General features: G+C 51.5%; 1 protein-coding gene across 4 annotated transcripts in view; it reads left to right on the forward strand.

Annotated features, from left to right (window-relative positions):
• Nucleotides 1-18580, forward strand: part of galnt1 (UDP-N-acetyl-alpha-D-galactosamine:polypeptide N-acetylgalactosaminyltransferase 1) — a 179397-nt gene that overhangs the window by 118501 nt on the left and 42316 nt on the right. For all 4 annotated transcript variants that reach the window (XM_035415704.1, XM_035415692.1, XM_035415686.1 and 1 more), the window contains one exon: nt 4263-4429. In XM_035415704.1, coding sequence (XP_035271595.1) covers nt 4263-4429 — 167 coding nt within the window. The remainder of the gene's footprint in view (nt 1-4262; nt 4430-18580) is intronic.

Consider the following 18580-nt stretch of genomic DNA (forward strand, 5'->3'; position numbering starts at 1 on the left):
CGCTGGTGCCTGACTCTGGCTGACAGCAGCAGGCTGCTCTGCACAACTTTGCGCTGGTGCACTCTTAACGACCTCCTCCGGTGCCTGAGTTTCTGCCTTCGCTTTGAATTAGCCCGACCTGTTTACGACGCGGCTTCCGGGAAGTCATCCTGACCATGTTTTTCAGAGGATGTGAGTCACATGCTTTTTTCCCCCCTCTTTCTCTCGGGTATGCATATGATCCCCGAGCTGGAATGCCATCTTAGAAATCCCATTACATTATTACGCGGCCGCATGCAGTGACGGAGATGAGGCTTGTGTGAGAGAGAAGACAGTCCTACTAACAAACAAAGTGCAGGTGTACACACACACATGCGCGCGCACACACACACACACACATGCACACACACATTCACACACACACACACACACACACACACACACACACACACACACACATAAACAAAACATACCAGCACATACCCGCACGTGTGCAAACATGCAAATATCTATATGCATGCATTCACATTGACGCATGAACTTGCACAAACCAATGAGCAATGAGCACACAGTCATGCATCTTGCACAAACATGCCGGCACATACACACAAGCCAACAAATTTACAGGCCTATGGTGTGGTCTGAAAATCTACAGAAAAGTGCACAGCAATTATGGGGGTGTTGGAGTCTGGGATTTATATTCTCAGGGATTGTATGTTTGTGTGTATGTGAGTGTATTCATTTGTGCAGGAATGTGCACATATGCATGCATGCCTGTGTTTGCATGGTTTTGTTTTTGTGTGCGTGTGCATTTGTGTGTTTGTGTGTGCGTGTGCGTGTGTGTGTGTGTGTGTGCGTGCCAGTGAAACAGCATTGGAGTCTTTGGTCTCTCCCCAAATCCTTTCCCGAGTTTCCAATTACCTGATACCAACAGCTGCCGTCTCCTGAATAAGGTTTTGATGAGTTTGGCTTGGACGCGTGACAGATGTATTAACTGTGCTTGGCTAGATGCTTCAGAAACGGGAAGGGGTGCGGCCCGCGACTGGGAAAAGTTCCTAGCGCAGATCGCCACGTCTCCTGACAGCCCGGCCAATGACGTCATGTCCACGACAGGAGTGAAGCCGTCATTGGGCCGCTGTTGCGTTGAACGGAGAGAGCGAGCGAGCGAGCGAGGCTCAAAGAAAGTGAAGGCCTCCATTTACGGTCCCTCGGCTCAGACAGACTTACTTATCTGGTGGGGAGGGGGGCGAATGGACGGCTGAGCCTCTGAACCTTTGGACCGGTGCCGCGGGGCCGCCGATACCCAGGCACGAACATCATTAATCACTGGAAATGAGCTCTCCTCTCTGGACCCGGCCAACCAACCTGGGCAAGCAGGAGCCCCTCTCCTCCCTCGTTAGCACGCTAGCGCTCGCAGGTAGCGCGGGTGCTGCCGCTGACTCTGAGGAGCCGTTGAGCGCACGCTAAGTCAGAGCTCTTCTCCTTCTTCGTTAGCACGCTAGCGCTCGCAGGTAGCGCGGGTGCTGCCGTCGAGCGCACGCTCAGTCAGAGCCCCTCTCCTCCCTCGTTAGCACGCTAGCGCTCGCAGTGAGAGCGGGTGCTGCCGCCGAGCGCACGCTCAGTCAGAGCCCTTACGGAGAACGGAGCGAGAGAAACAGGTTGGATGGATGAAGAGATGGATGGAACGTGTCTGGGTCTGCTGGGGGAGGTTAGAGTTCGCCGAGGTGCGGTCAAGGCCCCACTCCTTACGTGATTGGTCTGCCGCCCCTGATACTCTGTTCATAGGGGTTGGAGTGTGGCAGCCAATGTTCTCTACTGCTGCTTTTTTGTCTGCACCAAAACTATTTGATTCGATGTTTAGCACTGCATCACAGGGTAAGATGTGTGAATGTAGATGCGTACGGTTGTACTTGACCTTTTGTGAGAGTCAGGGTAATTTCCCATAATATTGTCACTTATTCACTAAGTCTTGAAGCCATTATGCTTTTGTTTTGGAGAGTATTGTGCTACTGAATTTTATTGGTGTGGCTGGAGACTCTGCATGGTCAGATTTATCTTTGTTTGTTTGTCTGTATGTGTGTGTGTGCGAGTATGTGGGTCTGTGTGTGTTTGTGTGCCTGCGTGCGTGTGTGTGTGCGTGCGTGTGTGTTCCAACTCTGAATCTTCAGTGAAAATACATTGGAATTTCTGGCAGTGAATTGCACGCTCTGGTTAATGGCTGTAGTGATGTAATGGATATTAATAGCAGGGAGGACCAGACCAATTGTTATTAGCCCTCCCTTTGGGCCACAGCTGAGAAGGTTTAAATGGAGGGAGCTGCAGAACTAAGGCTCTCCTAAATGAAGTCCTAAAAATACCAGGGAGTGCATGTGCTATCACCACAGAAATGAGAATCGATGTTTTCATCAGCGTAAGACAGCACTACTGAAGTAGTGGCTCCTGGGATAGCATGTGTGGGAAGCAGTGGCTCCTGGGAAAACGTGTCATAACGGCAATGGAACTCAACTGAAACATTTCCAAGTAGGAAACTGTCTGTAGCCTAGCTGTGCCAGCAGCCTATTAATGACAGTCCTGCTGCGTAATGGCTGCCTGACTCTTCTTATGCTCTATACACGTGTTACTGTATTCTTATGCACTATACACGTGTTACTGTATTCTTATGCTCTATACACGTGTTACTGTATTCTTATGCACTATACACGTGTTACTGTATTCTTATGCACTATACACGTGTTACTGTATTCTTATGCTCTATACACGTGTTACTGTATTCTTATGCTCTATACACGTGTTACTGTATTCTTATGCACTATACACGTGTTACTGTATTCTTATGCACTATACACGTGTTACTGTATTCTTATGCTCTATACACATGTTACTGTATTCTTATGCTCTATACACGTGTTACTGTATTCTTATGCACTATACACGTGTTACTGTATTCTTATGCTCTATACACGTGTTACTGTATTCTTATGCACTATACACGTGTTACTGTATTCTTATGCGCTATACAGTACACATGTTACTGTGTTCATATGCGCTATAAACGTGTCACTGTATTCTTATGCACTCTACGCATGTTACTGTATTCTTATGCACTATACGCATGTTACTGTATTCTTATGCGCTATACAGTACACATGTTACTGTGTTCATATGCACTATAAACGTGTCACTGTATTCTTATGCTCTATACACGTGTTACTGTATTCTTATGCACTATACACGTGTTACTGTATTCTTATGCGCTATACAGTACACATGTTACTGTGTTCATATGCGCTATAAACGTGTCACTGTATTCTTATGCACTCTACGCATGTTACTGTATTCTTATGCACTATACGCATGTTACTGTATTCTTATGCGCTATACAGTACACATGTTACTGTGTTCATATGCACTATAAACGTGTCACTGTATTCTTATGCTCTATACACGTGTTACTGTATTCTTATGCACTATACACGTGTTACTGTATTCTTATGCTCTATACACGTGTTACTGTATTCTTATGCTCTATACACGTGTTACTGTATTCTTATGCACTATACACGTGTTACTGTATTCTTATGCTCTATACACGTGTTACTGTATTCTTATGCACTATACACGTGTTACTGTATTCTTATGCACTATACACGTGTTACTGTATTCTTATGCGCTATACAGTACACATGTTACTGTGTTCATATGCTCTATACACGTGTTACTGTGTTCATATGCACTATAAACGTGTCACTGTATTCTTATGCACTCTACACATGTTACTGTATTCTTATGCAGAATACATGTGTTATTGTATTCTTATGCACTATACACGCTACTGTACTGTAGGTTTGAGGGTGATTGATCGACATTCCATTTATCATTACACGTTGACTGCTGTGTGCTTCTACCTTAGCAGTGCTGTTCTGCTTGCTACTCATTTACAGTGTTACCAGCTGTCCTGTGTCAATGTTCCAATTATTTTTTAAGTCAGTCTGTGGAAAACCACGTGCCTGATAAATACGATATTTATATTCTGTTATAATATTCTCCATTAATTTGTTTTAGTGAGTTTGCTTTAAGTTACTTCGCCGAAGATATATCTGAAGTAACTTTAAGGGTTCTAATAATTACATTTTAATCTCTGTTCTTATTGCTATTGTACCATACTCATTTGCATACAGACATCTCCCATTAGAAAAGTGGAAAGGCCACCTCTGGAATGGCTGCTTTCCCATAATGCAGTGCATCCAGCCGGAGTCAAACTGTGACTCTCTCTGTGTCCTCAGGTGCAAGAACAAGCTGTACCCGGACGAGCTGCCCCGCACCAGCGTGGTCATCGTCTTCCACAACGAGGCCTGGACCACCCTGCTGCGCACCGTCCGCAGCGTCATCAACCGCTCGCCGCGCCACCTGCTGGAGGAGGTGGTGCTGGTGGACGACGCCAGCGAGAGGGGTGAGAGAGAGACGGGGCGAGAGGACAAGAGCAAAAGACACTTACAGGGAGGGGAAGGGAAGAGAGGCGAAGAGGTGTGGAAAGGGCGAGGAGGAGGGGAGAGAGACATTGAGAAGATGAAAGGAAAGAGAGAAGTACAGGGAGAGGAAAAGAGCAAAAGAGGCTTACAGGGAGAGAGGGGAAGAGATGCAGAAAGAGGAATGGGGAGGGAAAATGAGAGAGACATTGAGAAGATGAAGGAAAAGAGAGAAGTACAGGGAGAGGAGAAGCAGAAGAAGTCTTGAGTCTGTAATTGACATCTACTTCAGAGGACAGCTTTCATCCTAGCCATTCCACAAACAAAGACCACCACTCTTTCAGTCCCCATATAATCACCTCATTTCCCTACACCAATGTGCCCACTAGATTGTCTAGCTTAATCTCTCAATGGCTCTTAGACAGAATAAGAGCGCGGTCAAAGCATCCCAGAATGGAGGCAGTTGTGTAGATACAGCCTTTCGAGGACTTTTAATTTTCATAATCCACTGGTACCGAAAACCAGGAAATTGAATCACAGCCCATGCACGAATGTTCTCATGGCCAGGAAAGGGTGACATCATACCGTGTCTACAGCATGTCATTATGGTAATTACGTTGATTGGATTCGGGCCCACTGAATAACACTGTTTACTGTAAACAGCTCTGGCGAGCGCTCGGTTGCCATTTCCAAAATGGCGCTGTATCCAAACTACTGAGGGAATGAAAATGGCCTTTAAAGCATGACCTTTGCAGGGTGCGTACTGCTGCGGGACAGTCAGCAGTACGCCCAAGCGTTTTTTTTGTTTGTCGTTTGTTTGTTTTCGGGATGTGTTTTTGACGCAGCGAAAGCCCGGCGCGTTCACGTTGAGGCAGCGCGGGCTCCGCCAGCTCTCTCTGATCTCATTACGGAGAATGAAGCTTCGGCGTCGGCCTAACGCTCCAGCCTGTCCCCGCACGGGGCGCCGCTCCAAACAGAACAGAGTGCCTTAGTTATGCATTCAGCGCTCGCCGCTTGCAGCGTTGCTTGTTTTATTAATAAATGAAAAGGGTGGGGTTTATTTTTCATGTTGTTTTCGTTCTTAGCTCCGGCCCTTTGGCTGTTTGGCGCACAGCGATTCACCTGCTCTCATTATTAACATTGCTCATTTTTATGTGCACACTTTGCCGGAAGCAGCAACAGACAACCTCCTCATAACAACACGCCGATGCTGTGAAAGCATGTAGACCAGGCCAGAGTCTCAGTGTGCACTTAGAGAGTGGGGCCCAGAGCGGAGTCTCAGTGTGCACTTAGAGAGTGGGGCCCAGAGCGGAGTCTGAGTGTGCACTTAGAGAGTGGGGCCCAGAGCGGAGTCTCAGTGTGCACTTAGAGAGTGGGGACCAGAGCAGGGTCTCAGTGTGCACTTAGAGAGTGGGGCCCAGAGCAGAGTCTCAGTGTGCACTTAGAGAGTGGGGCCCAGAGCAGAGTCTCAGTGTGCACTTAGAGAGTGGGGCCCAGAGCAGAGTCTCAGTGTGCACTTAGAGAGTGGGGACCAGAGCAGGGTCTCAGTGTGCACTTAGAGAGTGGGGACCAGAGCAGGGTCTCAGTGTGCACTTAGAGAGTGGGGCCAGTGCAGTCTCAGTGTGCACTTAGAGAGTGGGGCCCAGAGCGCAGTCTCAGTGTGCACATAGAGAGTGGGGCCAGTGCAGTCTCAGTGTGCACATAGAGAGTGGGGCCAGTGCAGTCTCAGTGTGCACTTAGAGAGTGGGACCCAGAGCAGAGTCTCAGTGTGCACTTAGAGAGTGGGGCCCAGAGCGGAGTCTCAGTGTGCACTTAGAGAGTGGGGCCCAGAGCGGAGTCTCAGTGTGCACTTAGAGAGTGGGGCCCACAGCGGAGTCTCAGTGTGCACTTAGAGAGTGGGGCCCAGAGCTGAGTCTCAGTGTGCACTTAGAGAGTGGGGCCCAGAGCAGAGTCTCAGTGTGCACTTAGAGAGTGGGGCCAGTGCAGTCTCAGTGTGCACTTAGAGAGTGGGGCCCAGAGCAGAGTCTCAGTGTGCACTTAGAGAGTGGGGCCCACAGCGGAGTCTCAGTGTGCACTTAGAGAGTGGGGCCCAGAGCGGAGTCTCAGTGTGCACTTAGAGAGTGGGGCCCACAGCGGAGTCTCAGTATAGTGGGGAGAACATGGGTGTTCGGCTGTTGTGAGAGTTGGGGCCCAGGACGGAGCCTGCTTACAGTGTGGGAACCGAGCTGCGCCATTAAGGCCCTCCTACAGCGCGTGGTGACAGTAATAGATACTCCCAGCTGGAGCTGTCACTCAACAGCCTACAGCAATGTTAATATATGCACCTGAGTGATTAGGGGCTTTAAAGAGCCCCATCAGGCGGATTGCACCCTGTAATTATGCTGTCTGGTGGTGGTCTTCCCTCCCCCGTGAGCCAGGCCCAGGGGGCTGTTAAGAGAGGAAATTGGAACCCTCCAGAGCTTTCTAAAATGGTCATTATGTGCCCTTCAATTCACGTAATCACTGTCCTTCTGTGTAGCTACCATTAAATATAAAATGAGTGAAAAGAGAAAGATGGAAAACAGTGCATGCTCGTCGACACATGACTAGATTAAATTGCAGGGCGCTATTTTGCTGCTTGTCAGCATTTGGGGTCAGTCCGTTTGAAGATCATCGGCCCTTGGGTTGGTATCATGGTTAGGTTTCAAGGTGCCCTCTGCTCTGAGTGAGGATGCCTGAGGCGACAAGTAGGGGGCGCTGCAGAGTCCATTTATTGATTATGACTCTCTTTCCCCAGCTGGTGAGCTTTTAATCCCGTCCTCAGGACACCGTGTCTGTCACACGCTATACCATCAACCCCCTAGAGTGTGACCAACTCTTTTTTTTAAACCCCACCCCCAGAACACCCCCCCCCCCCGCCTCTGTGTACGTGCCCACTGACTGGTGGACTCCCCCAGGGGGTGTGAGGGCGAGAGCAGTCAGGGTGTCACCCCTCGTCTCACACCAGCTGGGGGGCGGCAGGGTGTGGGTGGGTGGTGGGGGGGGGGGGTGGGGGAACATGACGTCCTCCAGCCAGCGGCGCCTGACCCACCCTCACCCCCATCCCCCCTCCTGGGGAAAGGGATTATGGGAGTGCACAATGGGCCGGCTCTGCTGCCTGACGGTGTTCTCATTCCGCCTGACCTTGCGTTCTCTCGCGGTGCAGGAGGTGGGAGACGGCCAGAAAGTGCTGAATTTTAATGACTTAGAACTCTCTCCTTTTATTTCTTCCTCTCGCTCTCATGTTTGGCATTGTACGGCGTGAGTCATGCACTGTAGACACCTACCAGGGCTATGAGCCTGTTCTTTTTTTTTTCTTCTTTTTTTAGAGGGAGGTAGTCATAACTGTGAAAGGGCTGATTCAAGATCTGACTGACCCAGCAAGGTCATTTGAATAATTATACATATCGCTTCATTTAATAGGAGTTGGCTGCTGGGACTTGGGTCATATTGGCCTGGCTTTTGTAATTTAGCCAGTCATCCATCAGGTTGTTTTCAGGTTCCTTTACCCAGGGTTTGACATACTCGCTGGAATCCTCATGCACTCCTGGCTATAGCGCGAAGTGGTGGATGCTATTTGGCATCTAGATTTTTTTTTTTTTTTTTTTTTACATTTTATGGTACGCACAAGGTACAGTCTGCTTGAAATGAAGTGTCAACGTTGGGTTTCAGAAACTAAAATCGACCAAAATAACACTCCCACTCACGCCAGAAATGAATTTCACATTTTGAGTCATGTTTTCTTCAGTCTGGCTGTACATGGCAGCCTGTAAATGGTTTAGTCATCTTGCTGGCTGGTTAACCGTTGGCTACCAGCTAACTAAATGTTACTAAACAATACAGACATGATATGAGAGGCGCTAAATGAAAAACCTGCTAATGTATTAAATACATCTGTGTTACTCGGCTAAATCGTGGACACACAGCCATCTGCATAGGCAGGGCTACATTGTGTCTTCCCCAAATGTAAATATTGATTCGGATTTGTCTGCTGCTTTCTGTTTTCAGCAAATCAGATGGAGCAGAAGGATGAATACCTCTCATTCCACTGCATATCTTAACGTCGTAAAAATGTTCAAATGTCAAATGGAAATGTAAACATAATGAAAGGGTACTGAGAAAAAACAGGTACTGTACGTTGAAGGAAAAAACAGGACGGAAACAAACAGATCATCCTTTTCCAGATGAAGCAAGTATTTTACTCCTGAAAGTAGGTAAGAACAAAAAAAATGAAATTTTGAATAACAGCCTAGACCACAGGGCAGTGCAGCTGGCCTGGCTCAAGGACTCTCCGTGTATGGTGGCCCATTAAGGTCAGTTGACAGCCACTGGACATTATTTCAGGTTCACCTTGTTTCTCGACCGCGTCATGCTCAGCAATCCCGCAGCGCAGAGGACGGTTAATTGGCTGCAAAGTAAAACCGCCCATTATCTGAATGGCTCTTGCCCTTTCACTCACTCACAGAACCGACAGGACCCAAGTGGAACTTACTTAGGAGTGATGTCACAAGAGATGGGTCAAGATTATCCAGTCTCAAGACCTCGAACAATCACTGCAGTCACAATTTTCAAGTGTTCTTTTAGCCAGAAGAAAAGTACTTACCTTTTCCAAATGTATAAACAGGACGATAATATATATGTCATTTTTATGGAAACCTAAGTATCTCTGAACTGGAAAGTTAGGTTCTGGGGGTAGTTGTTACTTTTTTAATGTATATTCACAAGTTCACTTTTAATAGACAGCCCACTAAACGAGCTTACATTAGCATTTAGCTAGCTTGCAGTACATGTAGAACTGTATGGAAAAAAATAACCACTCACAGTCAGTAACAGAAACGCAACCGAATCGGGGGTCGGTTGGGACCAATTCAGTTTTACATATACGAGTCAGTAGTACTCTATCCCGGTGATATGGGCATCACTTCCATTGCCTACGGAGTGGGATCTGAAGTTGTCGATTGGGTCAGTCAGACGGGTGATTTACTTGCGCTGTCTGAGGAGCTGGCTCACTAGGTAAGCAAGCTGTTCACATCTGGCTCAGTTTAACAAATGTCAAAAATCTCATTTGAGGTTTAACTGACAAGCAGGCACATTAACATTTTTGTATAATGAGCCGGTTTACCATCACCGCTGACTGGTGGAAAAAAAACGTTTTATGTAAAATCGCTTGACATTAATGATATCAGTAACAAGGTCTTCAGTGACTAATATCTAAACTTCCAGCAGTGAGCTTTCAGTGCTTTCTCGGCACAGAAACTCAAAGCGAGAATCTCAAAGGAGCTCTTTTCTTTTAGGTGTATGTGCTGAAAAGAAAACCCTGAGAGACCCTTGCGCAGACTGAAAATGAACCTGCCACCGCGGGTTCTGCTTTTGACTGACACAAAGAACCTTCCAGAGACAGCTGCAATGCTCTCTATTGTCACCTGAGTTGATAGGTCTTGGCTTAGACCAGGCCCATTAAAATGGGTTTGGGATTCCAGGCCTTCACAATGGCCATGGCTGTGCTCAGGATGGAGCGCGGCACAAGCCACGAGAGATCGCCCCGAAATGCATCCCCGTTATGTCCTTTGTACACCCACGGCATCCGGAGACGCTTAGATCCGTCTTCCCTGAGCGAGCCGCGACGGTCACACGATAGCGCAGCACGGAGAGGCTGGGTGCCTCGTTCGGCCCAACGCGAAAAGGCTTCCACGGAGGGAGTGGCAGGGGTGGAGCTCTCGTCCAATCCCGTTGAAGGAGCGAAGGCCCCCCCCCCCGTGCCACCTGGCCAATTGACACGGAGGGGACTCCGTATCGCCCGCCCGCCCGCCCCTGTCTTATCTCAATTTCTGCGCGCCAGGGGAAGGTAAATATTGAAAGTGCAGCACTACCCACTTCGAGCCTCGTTAGAAGGGCTGTCAGGAAAGATTAAAAGAGGAGAGGCCGCTGTTCCAGGCCCGGGCCTCGCTGCGGATCGGCTGTGTTTGTTTTCAGAGGGGCCGGCCGGCGGCACGGAGCACCAGTCGGGGTTCTGTACACACGACCCATGAGCCGTGGGTTCAAGGCCCGGGAGGAAAAGTATATTCCAGTACTTTTTTTATAGGAGGAAGAGTTTCACACCAGCGGAAGATTTTATGGAGGGCTGTCTGCTTCACAACAGCAGCGGTGATTGGACGACCACCACCACGTTCACGGAAGGGCCTGTCTGATGCTGGAAATGGCTGGCAATGGCAACCACCAAGGTGGTCAGTGCACGCGTGGTCGTCCACACCACGCGTTCAAGATGGCTGCCGACACGCCCGGCTCTGCCCTGAAGTTCTTGGCTAACCGAGTGAGCGGTGGAGTACACTTGTAAGGAGCTGTAGTGCGTGTATCCCATTACATCGCAGAGGCTCTAAATGTTATGGCACCACTGGGTGTCTCTTTGCTTCCAACTTAATGAGATAAGACAATATGATTGCCTGTGACATTCAGAGGCTCTGTTTCTATTAAAGCGCTGGAGCGTGTAATCAGAGGGGCTGTAAATCACTCGCTCTCATTATGTACAACAACACGGCAACATGGCCGCCCGTGTCGAGGGCTGGGAGCGGTGGGCTCTGCCTTCACTGCCGTTGACTCGCTCCCTTTCGACGGGAGGGGTTCTGCTTTTGCTTCGTGGTCCAACCTTCCTGTTTTATTTTATTTTATTTTTCTTCCAGTTTTTATTCTCTCCTCATTTGGAATGTCCAGTCATGTCTGTAAACCCGTTCCACCATCGCAGCATCGATGATGAGTGAATTCAGAGGAGCACAGGCACGCGTGCATCTCCCCCCTCAGCGCATTCGGCCTGCCGCCTTTTTGTTTCTTTCTCGCGGTCTATGGACCGTCATGGCGTCCAAGGAGAGGTGTCCTGAAGACTGCAGACCCCCCTGAGGAGTCGCTCACGGCAACTGGACTCTTCCCTCACCGGGCAGTGCTAAGCGTCTACCATCCACTGCCGTCACCAGGTCGCCATAGAATTCCAGACCATGAGGCATATCGCTGCGCTGAAACAGTGTTTGAGCGGGATGAGCTTCCTGACAACCCCAGAACTGAGCTACTTCAGGGTCGCAGGAATCCACCAGCGGGGCGTATCTGTCGACCTGCGTTCACAGCAGACATTAGAAAAGATAAACACGGGGCCAGTCGCTCGGGCGTTTGGCTGAGCTTCGCTGAGCACTGAGCGGACGGAGTCCCCATGCGGGAGTAAACGCGGTACTTTCCCACCCGCACGGTCTCGTACACTCCCTCCCTCGTCTCCCCCCTTGCCTCCTGTTCGGAATTTCTAATTTAATTGTAAACCGTTTTTCAAGGGGTGCCTGTGAATTCCTTCTAGACTGCTGAGCGCTTGGAACCGTGTGAGAAACAGGTACTATAAATGCAGCTCTTTACATGGGCGGTTACTCATGCCTACACAAGCGTGCGCACGTGTCTTTAGAGCCCCCTGGAGCGCATGCACCCAGGCGCGCGGAGCTCCAGCCGCAGAGCGCGCTCCCCTCGCTCCCCTCGCGCCCCGCGGGCCGCTGGAGGAGCTAGCGCCTGCCGCAGTAGACAAGCGTCGCTCCGCCGGAAACCTGCGGGCGCCTGGCCGGTCGCTAGGGGACGCTTAGCGACGCGGCAGCAATCAGAGCGAGTCCGCGGCGGATCTGAGGCCGCCCGCCGCGGCGGGAGGAGGCGGGCCGCGCCCCGCTAACGCGGGCTCCCGGTCGTCATGGCGCAGCCTGCGCTTGAACCCGAGGCGTCTGAGCTTTCGGGCTCGGCCCGTGCCGTGGCCCCGTTCTGCGCCAGGAGAGTGAAAGGGGAGGGGCTTCCGAGGGCAGGCGGTCCGAGCCCATTTGCGAGATAAGAATGCGTGTCAATCATCCAGAGTGGCTGAAGAGTTCCCCCTGGCTCTGAAGTGGGCCCGCCTTGTCCTTTTCGACAGGGGGGACAGCCGGACAATCCGGCTCCCTTATCTGCGCTCCGCAAGCGCAGGGGGCATGTGGGGGCGGGGGCGGAACAGAGAGACGCACGTCCAAAACCCCCCCCCCCCCCCCCCCCCCCCTCCCCCGCCCCACCTTTGCGAGCGCTTCAGAAAGAAAGGAAGCGGCGCGGGGTTGGATTGAGCGCTGCAGACGCCCCCTCTCCTTTCTGCATCTGAATTATTTATTTCCCCTTCATCAGGGAAGACAATGGCCGCCACTGTCCCGCTGCACATTGTGAATGATTTTGTTTTTGTTTGCCGTTTGATGCCGGTACTCTCTCATCTCCTGTGAAGCATCTCATTAGCAAGAAGCTATGCTGCTCCAACCTTTTACCGCCAATCGCTGTGTGTGCTTCAAAACCCATTTAAACACGAGGACGCAGCCAGCGTGCAGGTCCGTATCACTGGACTTCTCTGCTTGAGAGAGAGAGAGAGAGAAAGAGAGAGAATGAATGAATGTGCATAACTGTATATCTGTTGCTTGTGTGCCTGCATATGAGTGTGTATTTTTTGCGTGTGTGTTGGTTGAGTACCTCTGACTCCCCTGGGTTCAGACGGAGTGTGAGACTGTGCCTGTGTGTGGGCCGCAGGGCGGGGGGTCCCAGGGAGAGAGAACAGAACAACTCTGCCCACAGAGGGACATTCCACTGACACGTCTGTCCCTTTATCTGCATCCCATTTGGGCATGTGCAGCCTGGCGCTACTGGGCATCGTCCATGGCATGGCAGCCAAGGTCCTGTAAGCTTTGGGTCTCCAGCCATTTGTGGGCAGTACAAGTTTTTTGACTTTAAAGTGTCAGCTTTTTAGACAGACGCACAGGGGTCTAGTCCAGGCTGGTGTCGTCCATGTCATAGTGTTCTCAGTCAGTCATGGTTTCTGGTCTGGGACTGTGCTGGTGAGAAGGCGTATGAAGCCTTTGTTTGCTAGAGCCAGTGGAATCATGGGAAATGTGCATGTGGGGCCAGCGGGGACAGTGATGGAGTCATCGAGTTTGTTTTCCTGCCCCAGCTGTTTCTTAAAGAGCAGAGGGTGTTCTCTTCCTCCTCGCTGTTCCTGACAATGAGGCCCTGTCCCCTCACCCCCTTATCCATGTTCCACGGGCCATCCTGCCATTTCGGCTCCAGAAACGAGCGACCGTTTGTGCAGTTTCTCATTTTCTGAGGCCCCCCGCCTGCTCTGGGCACGCATGCACGCCGCATAATTGAGCAGCATGGGAAACGCACTCTGCATCGTGCTGTCCGTGTCACCGCCTGGCAAGAGCTGGCCCTGAGATCTCGGGATCCCTGGGATGATGCCATCAGCCTTCACTTTGGCTTGCCTCCATATTTACCTGTATGTACTTTTTTACCCAGCGGACCTGACTGCTGGGTCGGTACACGCCGCCGCTGCCGCCGCGCTTGGGGACAGAGGCGGTCCGCCGCGTGCCAGTTCCCCACTTTGCGGTTCCGTTGCCTCCGCTCGCCGCTTAGCTGTGCGAGACGCACTCCTCTGTAATCACGTTTCCACAAAAAGGAAGTGGCCGCTAAAACTGTGGAGCACCCCGCCAAGTTCTCTGCTATTATCACCTTTCACGCAAGCTTACTTTATACAGTATGTTCGCAAAAAAAGCCCTCAGCACGAAACCCAGGTCTGAAAATCGCCTTTAACGTAGTAACCGCCCAGGACTGTACCGTGTGGCGGAAGCTGAAAGCGAGTGTTCCGTGGACGCGTTCGGGCGGGGCGCTCGTGAAACGGGGGCTCTGCGGCTGGGGGCGGGGTGCAGATCGGGCTGCCGAGCGCCTCTCTCCCCGCGGTGTGAAGGTGAGCTTCCTGACCTGTGAAAAGCAGTGCCGGCAGGGACGCTGAGCAGATCTACAGCCGCGCTCTTAATTAGGCGTAATGAACCCGATAAATCTTTCTGGCATGCCATTTTATCATAACTATGACGAGCTGGAGGAGAGTAAGTGCAGTGCGCCCAGTATTTGAGTTAGTGCACATCCCTTTACCCTTTACGTGTATGCATATGTTTATATGTGCATAGGGGTCATTGACATGATGTGTATATTATGAATGTTGTTACATTTAAATTAATACGCACAAGTATTAAGTATTATGTACGTAATTGTACTTCTTGATTGGAGCACAAAAGTGCGTATGGTGGCTCTTGGATAAATTGAGGGACTTTTTGGCATTTTAAAGTGCAAAAATGTCATTCAGTGTCACTGTCTGAATGGTGTTAATAAAATGCTAAATACGATAGCGAAGCTATGAAATAATTGCCGCTGTGGATTCTGATGGCTTCATTCTGCCTGGAATGTGGAGAGCCTGCCCCCTGCCTGAGGAAGACCTGGCCGCAATTTGGAGACCATTCATCCTGGTGATTACTCATTATCTGCATTAGCAATGAGATTTTAACATGATTTTTTTATTTGGTTTTTTTTAATGGGAATATGTCACCAAAAATCTGATTAGTAAACGGGGAAAAACAGCGGGATCTCATGTAAATGAAAAGACAGCGAATGGCACGAATATAGAAACTTCCCTCGTTGCCGTAAAGATTAATGGTGTGCCTGCTGGACTACTGAGCGTAGGCGTAATTCCAAAGCCTGTTGTTTTTGGGGATCCCTTCTGTTAGTGACCCAAAACAAATAACAGAGATTTGATTTTCTGTTTAACAGACCCAAGGCAGGAGTGTTGGCAAGGAGCATTTACTGTAATGGAGGCTCTTGAGCAGCCCAGATTCAGTTCGTTGTGGGTCATTTTTTGTTTATCAAGTAAATGAAATTTTTGTGTGGTTTGAAGATACAGCATAAGAGATGCTATTGAGCGTGTGAAGAAAGTTTTCCTCTCACTGCTCACACTCCATTTTCAGGCTTACAGTTTTGCTGGAGGTTGTTTTCCCGTATGCTAGAATGTGAAGTGAATTTTCGAAACCTCTTCTTGTTTTTTTTTTCCTGAGTGCACTGGACTACCCTCCCCTCAGGGGGAAATCATCATTCTTATATGATCTTATGCAAGCTTTTCATTTTATTTCAGTTTTACTCACAAGCATTTAAGTGCACTATTTACACATTTAGGTTTGCACTGTGTGCACACAAACGCACGTAGATACATACTATGTACTTTACATAGATGCCACATATTTTATAATGGGATTAAAGATTATTTCTAACAAAGCAATTAATTTCTCTGTGTTAAAGGGGATTTGCCCAGCTATTTGTGGTGCAGTAGATTAGGGGAGGGGGGAGAATGGAGTGCCACTGGACGGAGTGGCGCTGGGTGTAATCTGGACGGAGTAGCGCTGGGTGTAATCTGGACGGAGTAGCGCTGGGTGTAATCTGGACGGAGTGGCGCTGGGTGTAATCTGGACGGAGTGGCGCTGGGTGTAATCTGGACGGAGTGGCGCTGGGTGTAATCTGGACGGAGTGGCGCTGGGTGTAATCTGGACAGAGTGGCGCTGGGTGTAATCTGGACGGAGTGGCGCTGGGTGTAATCTGGACGGAGTGGCGCTGGGTGTAATCTGGACGGAGTGGCGCTGGGTGTAATCTGGACGGAGTGGCGCTGGGTGTAATCTGGACGGAGTGGCGCTGGGTGTAATCTGGACGGAGTGGCGCTGGGTGTAATCTGGACGGAGTGGCGCTGGGTGTAATCTGGACGGAGTGGCGCTGGGTGTAATCTGGACGGAGTGGCGCTGGGTGTAATCTGGCATGTGAGGATTTCTCAGCTTGCGGAGGACGAGCGTCGGGTGATTGACAGCTGGCCCTGGCCCAGGGTGCTCGGGAGAGCCGGGGCTAGCGGAGGGCTCGGGGTGGGGGGTGGGAGGGGAGGCGCTAAGCCCCGGGCCTTTGTGATGAAACGCTGGGCTCCGCGGGAACCCAAATCCGCCGTTCCCCGGGCTCCAGGACCGCGCCCCTATCTCGCCCGGCACCGCTACAAATCCCATCGATTTGGCCCGCAGGAGGCCAGCGCCGCGGCGTCAGCCTTTTAGAACGCGGCGATAAGCCGGGTCTGAGGAGCGTTCGCCGCCATTCGGGAAGTTTAGAGTTCGGACTCGGACGTTTGAAAATGATGCTGAGGGTTTTTTTTTCCAGTCCTACTTTTTCCTGGGGTCTTTTTGAAAGTAGCGTATGAACGAACGCATTGACGGTTTTGTGTGTGTGAGGACCTGGCTTCACTGGAGGGATAGTTTAGTGGGGGGGGGGGGGGGGGGGGTGGTCGGGGGTTTCTCGATAACTCCGTTCCTTCCGTCGCCATCGTGAAGTGATTTCAGGCACCGTTGCTGCCGCAAATAGGAAACCTTCGTCTATCTGTTGTGCAAAGCGTTCCATTACCGTCAAACTACAGAGGCTCTCCGTGGAGCTCGCTCGACCGTCCCTCTCCCCGCGCGCGGAGAGAGGCGTCGGCCGCCGTTTGAAGCCGCGCGGAGACGGGCCGGTTGCTGGCGCGGCTCCTCGCTCAATGAAACATTCTCTCCAAACGAGGCTGTTTCTGGGCTTCAGATGGAGCGCGGAGAGGCGGGCCGCTCGCCGGTCCATGAATATTAATGTGGTTTAATTTAAAAAATACACTGCTTTAATTCAACACGGTAATTGGATGGAGATAGCTGTTACAGCGAGCGTGTGCGTGTACGCGGTCGCTTAGAAGCCTCGGTCGCCATCGCAGACAGGAAGCTTGCTTCGGTTTGCTTCTCTGACCGAAGCTCCTGTGAAAGGTGCCAGTGGAGACAGTCGCACATCCAGCCAGACTGGAACCTCAGCATGCGTCTCCATTGGCTCTCAGGACTGCCTCAGTCCCAGCTTGGCTCCGGTGCATGGGCACTGCGCAGGCTCTCATCTTAATTCTGTTTGAGGGCAGCGCGGTGGGGAGAGCAGCGCCACCGCAGAGGACCGGCCGCCCGTACCTCCCTTCATCCTTTTGGTTTTTCTTGATGTGTCGTCATTCATGTTTCTCAGCCACCCCCGCCCCCCCCCCCCCCCCCCGACTCGTTAGCGCGATGGCTTTTTCTTCAAGGCCTTGCGCGACCCCCCCCCCCCCCCCCCCCCCCCCCCCCCAGTCTCCATAGAGACATCACAGGTGGTCCGCAGCTGTGCGGCAGATTAAAGGGCGCCACGCTGATGGAGTATCTCTCGCTTCAGCGGCCGACCCCGTGGCAACAGGAACGGGGGGGGGGGGGGGGCGGCGCCTGACATTTGGGCTGCCGTGCAACGGTGCGCCGGGGGTGGAGGAATGGGGGGGGGGATCGCTTTCTTCTTCTGGAAAGCGACCTTTTCGCCGGTCCTCGGTCGCTGTGAGGAGCGTTGGGCCTCAACGTTTCGTCTCCCGCCCGTGTGCTCCTGAGGAGGAAGGCACCTTCCCCAAACGCCGGAGAAGACCTGACCTCTGACGAGCTCTGCGTTTCACTGGCCGTGCGAGCAGGGCTGGAACAGGAGAGAGAGAGAGCCAGTAAGATGGCCGCTCCTCCCGCCCACGCCCGTTTCTCTGTGCGGGGGAAGCGTTCTCTGCGGTGGGGAGGGGGTGGGTTTTTAAATAACCCTCTTTACGCTCCCTCTGCCTGCGACGGCCTCTTGCCGTTAAAGCGGAGCGCTTTCTGACACCGCCGCTTTTGACGGATTCCTGTCTCGGTCCCGCCCCGCTCTCCCCCTCCAGCCTTCGCCCGTATCTCCGTCGCCGTTAACCGCAGCTGCGCTACCGGCTCCCGCGTGGCGCCGGAGAGCGTCTGAGCATCGAGAGCCGCGCCCCGGGGACCTCTCCCGTCTCGGGCTGGGCCCCCGTTAAAACAGCGGCGGCGCTGGTCGGTCCGCTCGCCCGTCACGCTCGCCCGTCACGCTCGCCCCGTCACGCGGCGGCCTCTCCGTCTCCCGGGCCCGGCCGCTGGGACGGCGCGGCTGAGCTCCTGCCCGGAGACGGCCGCCCTTCTGTTCCAGACCCAGCTGTTCTGGGACGCTGTTCCCGGCGTGTTACTGAAAAATGTGTCACAACGTGGGCCTGACAGAAAAAGGCCTGGCCAAGCGTCAAGGTTATTCACCAGGAGGCTCGTGCCAGGAAATGCAGAGTTCGTCCATGTAAATATGCTCCGTGCCATTTATCATTCATAATTATTCCCCAATTCAAATCCATTCAATTAAATTTTATCTGCATGGCACTTTTTACTTTAATTCACTGAGTTCCTGTCCTCGTA

This window comes from Anguilla anguilla, chromosome 1 (genome assembly GCF_013347855.1).
Source record: "Anguilla anguilla isolate fAngAng1 chromosome 1, fAngAng1.pri, whole genome shotgun sequence".
NCBI lineage: Eukaryota > Metazoa > Chordata > Actinopteri > Anguilliformes > Anguillidae > Anguilla > Anguilla anguilla.